Genomic DNA, 10,622 nt, shown 5'->3' with positions numbered 1-10,622 from the left:
TTCCTTCCTATTTTAATACTCCGCCAACCTCAAAACATGGCACTGGCCCTGAGTCTCTTACCCCACGAGGGGCCTCGTCCTGGGCCTCCTCCATCTCTCCGGGGGGACGGCCTCTTTGGTCCCCAGGCTTATCGCCTATCTGCACCCCTCCCCAGCCCCCTCCCAACGCATACACCCCTACACATCTTTCGCCCACTACTTGTCTCTCAACTTCGGGCCTCCTCCCCTCCTCCCACGGGCCCCATGCGCCTCTGTCCACCCCTACGGGAGGGAAACCCCCGCTGTGCCAAACAGCTTCCTTCAGTTCTTTTCTCCTCGACCATCTGTCCCAGCCCCAGCCCCCTGCCTCGCCCTCACACACACACCTGAGCCCAGGAGGGAGCCCCCCCCCCCCCCCCCCCCCCCCCAGCCACTTTTCGAATCCATTTTAATCTCACTTCTGCCACTTGGCAGCCGCTGTCACACTTCACCCTCCACTTCCTCCCACTGCCCGCTATCACTTCCAAACACCACCAGTCGTTTTGATCTTGCCCGGGCAGGGCTGCCCTGCAAAAACATGCCTCTACCAAAACTCCCCTTTCGCAGGCGTGGACGCTCAGCCCCTGCCTCCCCCGCCCCCGGCACCAGCATCCAATCAGGCCTCGAATCAGGCCGAACTTCTTCCCAGAGTTCCTGAGGGATAAATGCAGGAGCAGAGGGCCAGACCCCAGCCAGAGTGGGGTCAGTGCGGACAGGGGTCAAAGGGCAAAGTCTGGGTTCCGCTTGTGGTTCACAGAACCCAGAGACCTGTTGCTAGGTAACCAGATCTTCCTGAGCTGCCGATAGGCAGCCTCCAGTCGTCTTCCCTGAATCTCTCAGACACCCACCCTCTGTGGGACCCTGAAAAGCAGGAGGAGGGGAGAAGCAAGCCCTGCCACCACCCCTGAGCTCCGCCACCCCCGTTTCACTGTGAAGGTTCGGCCGCTGGGCCGTTAGGTCACGGCCGCCATGAGTCTGGGCATCATGGAGGGCGAGGATCTGGCCGAGTACTTCCGGTTGCAGTATGGGCAAAGGCTGCTGCAGCTGCTGCAGTGAGTGTCGGAGGGCCTGGGACCACCGTGCCCACCCGGTACCCCACCTTCCCACCTGTCCCCCTGCTCCTATAACCCAGCACCGCAAATCACACTGGCACCAATCCCGCCCATCCCCGGCCCCAGCTTGCTCCCCAGCACGGCCTTCTCTCCCTCGGAGCACACCGTTCTTTTCGCTCAGATGGGGTAGGGCGCCTTCCCTCCCCGTGGGTGCCTGTCTCCATGGGTTCCTCCCGGTCCCGGGCTGCCCCAGGCGCTCAGAGTCCACAGTCCCTATTGCCTGTGTCTTGGGCAGGAAGTTCCCCAGCACTGAGGACCACTCAGACTCCCCATCCATCAAGCTGCTTGAGAAGAAGAAAGAGGCCAGGCTCATGCGCCACGCCATGGAGCAGAAGGAGGAGGTGGGAGACGCCAGGGTTGGATGCGGGGAGGGCCACAGGGCTCAGGGAGAGCCTGAGGACGGCCCTCTGTTTTGTGGGTGGTGGTGGCTAGAGCCAGGCATCGTGGGTGGTGATCCTGTGTTTCCTCTGCACAGCACAGAAGGGATCCGAGTCTTGGGGCACCAGTGTCCTGCGATGCTCTGCTCTGAACCAGACGTGGGGTGGAAAGTGGGCACCTGGGGACAGGGGCTCTAGGGCAGGGGACGCTGGAGCCTTCCTCGGTTCCCATTCAGGGGTCCTCCTGACCTCTCTGCTCCCCCCTCACCCCTAGACATTTCAGCGCAGAATGGAAACCCTGAACCTGCGCTGGGAGGAGCTGGGAGTCAAGGAGGCCCAGCTCAAAGCCCACATACAGAAGTTTGAGCAGTTCATCCGGGTACGAAGGGGTGTGGCCTGCTGCAGCAGGGCTGCCACACTCTGCAGTTGGTCAGCTTGCCCCTCCTCCCACTCCCTACCTCTTCCCCCTCCCTCCTCATCCTCGATTTCTAAGACTCCTCTCCCTGGGTTAGAGGTCTCCTTGGTGCTCACCAGTGCCTGGGGCTTTCCCCTTTATCTCCCCCTCCTACTGCTGTTTGCATTGAGAGTTTCCTGCTGCCCTGTCTGTCTCTGCCCCCTCTAGACTGCTGTTTCCTATTTCCTTGCCTGTGGTTGGCACATACAGTTTGTCCAGTGAATGAATGAATGATGATGAATAAATGAATGAATGTGCCACGGTTAGGGCCAGGCACTTGGGGATACAAAGATGAATCAGACGGGGTTTTATTTTTTATTTTTAAAATAAATTTTTATTTATTTTATTTATTTATTTCTGGCTGTGTTGGGTCTTCGCTGCTGCGCGCGGGCCTTCTCTAGTTGCGGCGAGCAGGGGCTACCCTTCGTTGCGGTGCGCGGGCTTCTCGTTGCGGTGCGCGGGCTTCTCACTGCGGTGGCTTCTCATTGCGGAGCACGGGCTCTAGGTGCGCAGGCTTCAGTAGTTGCGGCACATGGGCTCAGTAGTTGTGGCGCACGGACTTAGTTGCTCTGCAGCATGTGGGATCTTCCTGGACCAGGGACTGAACCCGTGTCCCCTGCATTGGCAGGTGGATTCTCAACCACTGCGCCACCAGGGAAGCCCCCAGACAGGGTTTTAGTCCCCCCATCTCACCCTACCCCTCCATCCTTGCACCGAAGGCCCAGGCAGGGGGCACTGAAGAACCAGGTACTGGAGTCCCCTCCGAGACAACCCCTCTCAGTGTGTCCTGAGAGGAGGGAGTTAACCATTTTAAAATCCAGATTTCTCCAGACTGGCACCAACCGGGCACCTGCCAAGCCTTGAAGGGCTGGCCCAGCCCCAGGGGGTAACCTCTGGCCTCTGCTACAGGGCAGTCCTGTTCTCAAGCACCTTTGTCTCTCTCTCTGCCTAAACCAGGTGGGAAAGGAAGCTGATGGACCAGGCATTATTCTCCAGAGGTCCAGTCTTTCTTACTGGCCAGAGAAAAGCTCATAGAGTGCTTGGGGTGGCAGGAGATTTGGGGGTGAGGGGTTCTGCAAATCATCGGAATCCTGGAGAGCTTGTTACAGATATGGACCCTGGGCCCCTCCCCTCTCCTTGCTTTCAGCAGGCCTGAGGTCAGGCCCAGTCGACTGTATTGTTAAAAGTATCCCCAGGGGATTGTGATGCCCGGCTGGACTTGGAAACCACTGGTTTGGGGCCCCTCTGTCCTCTCCCGGACCCACAGGGCGGGTGCCTTCTTCCATGTCTTCCAAATGCCACCACCACAGGCACCCATCTGGGTGGAATCACCGCAGCCCCTGAAGGGGGAAAGGAGCCACACGCATGCAGTGAGAGAGAGATCTGCCCCTCATCTTGGGAGGAGACCTTGTCCTCCCAAGGAAGGAAGGAGGACGGGACCAGCCCACTTGCAGCAGCTGAGCCTCGTGTCTTTCTTTCTGGGCGCTGAATTCCCTGCATCATCTCCTTCTGTCCCCACCTGATGCCAGTCTTGAGCTACACGAACATCCTCTCCGGAGTGGCCTTGGCCCCACCAGGCCCTCCGGACTAGGCCCACCTCCTAGCTCACCTCCCTAGAGCTCCAGCGGGGTTGCCCCAGCTCTTGAAAGGAAGAGAGGGTCTCCCGCCTCTTGTTTCTACAATTGGAGAAGCTGAGGCACCAAATCAGGAGAAAATTTGGGCTTCCCACGTCTGGGTCCAGGACTCTGCCCTGTGACAAATGGCCACCACTAAGGATAGAGATGAGGGACTTCCCTGGTGATCCAGCGGTTAGGACTCCGCGCTTCCACTGCAGGGGGCTCCGGTTCGATCCCGGATCGGGGACCTGGGATCCCGCGAGAGGAGCGGTGCGGCCAAAAAAAGAAGAATAGAGAAGGAAACTTTATCAGAAGATTTTCCCAGCCTTTCCCAGGGTTTGCGTTCTCTCCAGACACTGAGCCCAGTGGGGCGTGGGGCTTCCGGAGCTCAAATCCCGCAGAGTCAGGATCACGTCCTGTCTCGTCCTCATAAGGCCACCGTCTGATGTTGGATTAAATCTCTGTCCTCTCAACCTCTCGGGAGAAAGCCCCTCAACCAGCTTCAAATAACCCTGGAGACGCGCTTCCTTACACCTCATCCGCCACGTGGGCAGCCTCAGGGTGGACAGAGGCCTTGTGGGAGCCCCACCAGCCTGGGCCCCAGGGAGGGCAGGACCCACGCCTGATTGGCATCACCCCCCCGGCCCCAGGAGAACGACCAGAAACGGATCCGGGCCTTGAAGAAGGCCGACAAGGAGCGAGAACTCCAGAGGCAGTGCACGCAAGAGCTGGCCAAGGCCAAGCAGGAGACGGCGGCCCTGCGGCTGGAGCACCGGAGGCTGAGCGCCAAGCTGCAGGAATACTCCATCTTCAGCAAGTACCTGGAGAAGGTGGTGGAGAACTCCGAGGTGCGTGGAGGGCCGAGGGGGGGTGGCAGGTTCCTCAGGCCCACCTACTCTTCCCCAGGGGCCTGGGCTGTGGGGGGACTGGGGCAGGGATGGTCCCCTGCTCTGGGGAGAGGCCTCCAGCCAAGGAGGGCAGCTGGCAGAGGCCCCTGGCGAGGCTGGACTCATTTCTCAAGGGTGGGGACCTGGCGGTGTATCTTTGTCTGTGTGCGTGACATCTGTGGGCCTGTCTCTATATGGGTCCCGTGTCTGTGTTTGGAGCACCAACGATCAGCTTGGCCTGCGTCGGATGGGACCCACACTCTCCCTGCCTCCCCTCCTCCCTGGCGTTCTTTAGTTTATTTGAGAGTAGATGGGCAGAGAAAGCGCCAGCCTTGCGCAGAGCTGGGCACTTAGCACGTGCTGGGCCCTGGGCTGGGTGGGTGCTGCAAGCGTAGCCTTGCTCAGTCCACTCACTAGCCCCCAGAAGAAAGCCATCATTTCACCCCGTTACGAGGAAGAAGTGGAGGCTCAGAGACGTTAGGTAACCTGCTCAGGGATGCACAGCTTATAAGTGGCAGAGCCCTTGCTTCTAACCACCCTTCGGTGGGCCCCACAAAGCCACTGACAACTGCTCTTCATAAAGTTGCCTTGTTGCCAGACCTAAGGGAACTTGTCTGCCCTCTGCCCACCCATGCTTTCTGGAGCGTTTGACACTGTCCATGCTCCTGCTCGAAATATACCTGTGCCCTCTCCTCTGGGACTCCTCCCTCCTTCTACTTTCAGGCTGCCTCTGGCCCTTCCTCCTCAGGCTCCTCTGGGGCTCCTCTTCCTCAAGTTCCTTGGGTCTTTGTCCCACACCCTGCACTTTTCTCCCTGAGGAACTCCCTGGGCCTCCGATGGATGTCACCCATGTCAACGGCCATCCACCTATGTCCCCCATCCTCCCATGTGACAGCAGCAGGGCCCTTCACCAGGGTGGAGAGAGGTATGAGGTATGCCCTCTGGGGTGTGAACCCATGTCCTCTGGGGGGCACAGGCAGACAAAGGATGCACAACTTTTTAAAAAGTCTTGGCAATTTCCATATAGAACCACTAACCTAATTTATTTATGCACGAGTCCCAAGTCCCTGTTACTTCCTGCATTCTAAGGTACTACCTACTGTATGATAAATTGTTCATTTAATAATTGGGTTTGGGGGGAGGTGGGGGAGTGAGAGAAGACTAGTATATTAAAGCAGCAGATAGATTATAGGACCTGACTCAAATTTGGAGCTAGTAAAATGTGTCTTAGAATGGAGGAGATAGGCCTGGATCTCTCTGGCGTGGGGCTCCCTCCTAAGCTTCAGGCCCCTACATCTAACTTATTGAGTCCACGACTGCTTCCTGCCATCCCCAGGCCAGCGTGGCTGCTGGTGAGTCCGGTGCTGGTGAATGGCAAGACCACCCACCCACAGCCTCGCCAGAACTCCGGCTTCTTCCTGGACTCCTCCTCCTCCTCCTCCCTCCCTCCCTCCCCGCAGCCATCCATCAGCAGATCCGGTCTATTCTGCCTCCTAAGTATTTCTGGAATCCGGCCCCTGCCCCTTCCTCATCCAGACCGCCAATGTACCTCATCAAGAGCTCAGCTCTGCCTTATTCCTCGCCACGTCTCTCCAGCATTCTACAGCCAGTGGGATCCCAATCTCTCTTTCTCGTCCTCTATTTCTTTCCAAATATTTTAAGTGTACTGAAAAGTATACATAAGTATACAACAGCGCCCAAGTACTCTCCACAGCTTTGTCACATCTTAATATTTCCCCCAATTTGCCCCCTTTTTTTTTTTTTCTAAAATAAAACACGACTGGTCATTGGAACCCCCAGTGTGGCCCCCCTTCCAAACACCTTTCTCCTCCCCTCAGAGGTAACCAGTAACCCAGATTTTTAAGCTTCTCATTCTCAGGCTTGTTGTTATTATTTGGGGCCACAGTTTACATTATCCATAAACTATGAATAGAATGTACATGTCCTTTTATGGCTTTTTTCCAATCAGTGATTTAAAGAAAAAAAAAAAAAAAGCTTTGTATGATGGGAAATTTCAGCCGTATACAAAAGCAGAGAAAATAGTCTATTGAACGCTCATTACTCATCACCTAATTCCAGCAATCATCAGCTCATTGTCAGATCCCCATCTCTGCCAGTTTGAAGCAAATGATATTGTTTTCATCTCTAAGTATTTCATTATATGACTCTAAAAGAGCTCTTTTTAACATAGCCACAATACCCATATCCAGCCGACGTCAAAATTTCCCCAGTTATTGCACAAATGCTTTTTGTACAGCTGGTTTGTCCCAATCGGGGTCCAAATAAGGTCCCCAAACTGCATTTGGTCGATGTGTTTCTCAAGTGTCCCAGACATTATTACTATGCTGATCAAAAGAAGCCAGACACGAAAGAGGACATACTGTATGATTCCACTGATATGTTTAAAAACAGGTAAAATGAATCACTGGGGATGTAAGTCACAATTCTGGTTTCCTCGGGGCAGATACTGACTGAAAGGGGGCCAAAGATCCTTCTAGGGTGCCGGAAATGTTCTAAGTCCCCCTCTTCACATATTAGCTAGAATACTACCATCGGGAAAAGGACTTCATAAAGAGAATCTTCCCTTCATCAGCTAGCTGATGACTAGGTGGGCCTTAAAGAAAAATCTTGTTAAATGCTTGGTTCTTTATTACAGTCTTCAGAATAATGAGTTGGTTCTCCAGCAGCCTCTGAAAGTACCCTGTAATGTTGTATCACTGCGAACAACACATTTGATATGGTTCAATCCTTTGCACTTACTCTTACTGATGTTCAAAGGGTCCCATCTTTGGACAGGGGGAGCCTCTTCGAGCTGGCACCTGAGAACTTTTGACATCAGCGTTCAGTTTTGGAGGGGTGCTCCTGCTTGCTCTGATGTATCCCGTTCGTTTTCGCTGCTGTCTACCATTGCATCTCTCAGAAATGCAGACAGGAAGTTCTCTCTCTGCTCTCTCCTTCACTGAATGAAGTTCACACTCCTCAGGGTTTACTGGGCACTTTTTTAACTTCTCCAGGGTGATCTCTGTCTCCCCATCTTGAACTCAGGCCATTCATATTAAACTCTCTTGCTCGTCCTGGATATGCCACACATACCCCATCATCTTTACCCAGGCTGTTCCGTCTACCTGTACTACTCCCACGCTTTCCCCCACCTGCCTTTACCTGCCCGTCTTCTCTTCATACCTCTGCTCTCATTTTAACCATCCTTTTCCTGAGGAAGCCTTTTCTGGCTGTCCCCATCTCCTCTAATGCTGGGTTAAGTGGCCCTCGCCCACAGAGGATGTATTTGGGGAAAGGCCAGTTCCCGGAACACCAGTCTATCACTGGAAATGTCATGAGATGGAGAGACAACTCAGGGAGTGTCCCCTGGGTGGCTGGAAGTCACGTGTTGATAACCCCCACCACCACCACTGGAACGTGAGTTGGCATCCTGGAGCTGGTACTCAGAGCGCCTTCTAGAGAGGGAGGGTTAGAGGGCTTCTGTTCTGCTGCGTTAGGGCCAGAGCAGCGTGGCCCTGCACTGTGGCAGACGGGGCAGCTGAGCCTGGCCAGCCACCTGCCCCACTGGTACCCACCCTCTCCAGACCCCGCCGGAGGGAGGCCTCAGCCCCTGTTGAACAAATCCCAGAGAGCACACCAGGCTGAAGATACTACCCAACAGTCGCCTGCAGCCCATCCCCCAGTCACCGAGAGGGCTTATCACTCTGTGTTGTAACTGACTATTTACTTGTCTGTCTGTCCTACCCCGCCGCCCCAAGTTGTAAGGCTTCCTAAAAGCAGGGTCTGGCTTTCTTATCTCCTGTTCAGCTGGGGAACCTTCAGAGCGGTTTATTAATTCGGGTCTCTGAGGGTGGAGCCTGGCACGTATCTTTGTTAAAGCTCCCAGGTGATTCTAATAACCTGCAGTCAAGACTGAGAGTCCTGGGTCTAGATGCACGTGCTCCCAACACGTGGCCCACAGCCCATACCAACTCAGGAGGAGCGTAGGGGGACTCCAAGGGCTTCACAGCCTCTGCCCCTTGGCCCAGGGCCTCACTGCCGGGCAGAGGCATGAAGGCTGGGAGTGGAGGGCGCAGAGTGGGGTCGGACCCCTTGGGCGGCGGTGCACTGGTCCAAGTCCGTCCCTCCCCTCCCCCACGCCCATCCCCGCCCACAGTTCGAAGAGATCCACGAAGTGATCGCGCGCTACAAGACGCTGGTGAGCATGCACCACGACCTCATGCAGTCGGCGCAGGAGGGCCAGGAGAAGGTCGAGCGCGCCAAGGCCCAGCTGGCGCGCTACAAGGAGGACAAGGAAGACGAGATCCTGCAGCATAACAACGAGCTGGCGCGCCTGCAGATGCGCTTCGACCGCGCCCGCAGCGACGTCATCATCTGGGTGAGCGCCCCGGGGCGGGTGGTTAAGGGACACACACACACACACACACACACACTCCGAGCGCTCACGCCCTGCCCTCATTCTCCTCCCCAGGAATCTCGCTGGGCACATATCCAGAACACCGCCGCCAAGAAGACCCTCTTGCTTGGCACCATTAAGATGGCAACGCTGAACCTCTTCCAGATCGTGAGCAAGCAGCTGAAGGAGGCGAGCTCCGTGTCCCTGGAGGACACGCACAAACAGCTGGACACGGTAAGAGGAGGCCCAAGTGCCTGGCCAGCTGGCTCGACTGAGCCATGATGGTTCTCCATGGGTTGGGCAGAGGCGTGATTCCTAGAGAGTAGTGGTTCTCAGATTTTCACAGCATCAGAATAACCTGGGGGCTGGGGCGTATCGCTGAGTCCCATCCCCAGAGTCTCAGACTCGGTGGGTCTGAGATGAAAAGCCATGAATTTCCATTTTCAGCAAGTTTCCAGGTGCTGGTGCTGGTCTGGGTTCCACACTTTGAGAACCACTGCGTTAGCGCTAAGGCTCTGTTGGCCCCAATCAACACGGGCAGTAGCAGGGACCCACTACTGCATTCATTAGTTACACAAAACAGTCTTATTAAGTTCTAGTGAGATGCTGAAGGCTTGTGACTGACCCCCCACGCTTGGGGAAAAGAGAAAATTGGCGGGTGGTGCGGGGAGAGAAATCAGCAGGGGCAGGGAAGTGTCAGAGTTATATTAGTACCATTCTGAGATTTTCTCTTTGAAGTAAGTGAAAGGAAATGACTTTTTCACTGTATGATTCAAGGCTATTGGATGCCATGTCCGTGTGCCACCTGAAATTGTCTCACTTCTGACCAAAGGTACCCGCATCCCGCAGTTTGGGAAGCTGCACCAGCAGATACAGTAGCTGTGCTTCTTGTAACATGCAGAGAACCATGATTGATTATTTATCCTTTTTGGCAAAACACTTAGGTCTGCCATGAAATAGTAGAAAGTAGGCTCCTAAAGGCTGGGATTTCTGTTTGCTTTGTTCCTGCTGTTTCCCCAGCATCTAGAACAATGCCAGGCAGATAGCAGGCACTCAATAAGTATTTGGTGAATGAATATGGAACACAGGCCGATAAAAGCAATTGACTGAGAGGTGCTTCTCTTTTTAAAAAAAAAAAAAAAAAAAAGGTGAAACCCATGAAATGTAAAGAATTTCACCCACTGACCAGCCAGGAAGTAGGATTTCCTTAAACCAAAGAATCAGCCTGCATCGTAAGGCAGATTAGAGCAGAATTATTAACAGTCCAAAGACTGTAAAGGGAATTTGTAAGAAAAGTTGTTCTGAAATAGCGATCCTCAAACTTTTTTGGTAGCAGGATACCTTTACACTCATAAAATTAATTGAAGACCCTCAAAGAGCTTTTGTTTATATGGGTTCTATCAATTGATGTTTACCTTATTAGAAACTCAAGCAGAAAAGTTAAAAATAATTCATTTAGAAATGACAGTAAGAAGCACATTAACACAAATAGCATTTTTAAAAAATTAATTAATTAATTTATTTTTGGCTGTGTTGGGTCTTCGTTTCTGTGCGAGGGCTTTCTCTAGTTGTGGCGAGTGGGGGCCACTCTTCATCGCGGTGCGCGGGCCTCTCACTGTAGTGGCCTCTCTTGTTGAGGAGCACAGGCTCCAGACGCGCAGGCTCAGTAGTTGTGGCTCACGGGTCCAGTTGCTCCGCGGCATGTGGGATCCTCCCAGACCAGGGCTCGAACCCGTGTCCCCTGCATCGGCAGGCAGACTCT

At 54.4% G+C, this 10,622-nt stretch overlaps 1 protein-coding gene across 2 annotated transcripts in view; it reads left to right on the top strand.

Annotated features, from left to right (window-relative positions):
- Positions 1-808: 808 nt before the first annotated feature.
- Positions 809-10,622, top strand: part of CCDC42 (coiled-coil domain containing 42) — an 11,387-nt gene continuing 1,573 nt past the window's right edge. Inside the window, exons 1-6 of one of the 2 annotated variants that reach the window (XM_007457829.1) lie at positions 809-1,070; positions 1,366-1,471; positions 1,782-1,886; positions 4,228-4,425; positions 8,621-8,842; positions 8,936-9,094. In XM_007457829.1, coding sequence (XP_007457891.1) covers positions 988-1,070; positions 1,366-1,471; positions 1,782-1,886; positions 4,228-4,425; positions 8,621-8,842; positions 8,936-9,094 — 873 coding nt within the window. In that variant the 5' untranslated portion in view covers positions 809-987. The remainder of the gene's footprint in view (positions 1,071-1,365; positions 1,472-1,781; positions 1,887-4,227; positions 4,426-8,620; positions 8,843-8,935; positions 9,095-10,622) is intronic. The other variant, XM_007457830.1, reaches the window with a different exon arrangement.

This window comes from Lipotes vexillifer, unplaced genomic scaffold, assembly GCF_000442215.2.
Source record: "Lipotes vexillifer unplaced genomic scaffold, Lipotes_vexillifer_v1.1 scaffold611, whole genome shotgun sequence".
NCBI classification, from domain to species: Eukaryota; Metazoa; Chordata; class Mammalia; order Artiodactyla; family Lipotidae; genus Lipotes; species Lipotes vexillifer.
This window is presented reverse-complemented; position numbering and strand designations above follow the sequence as displayed.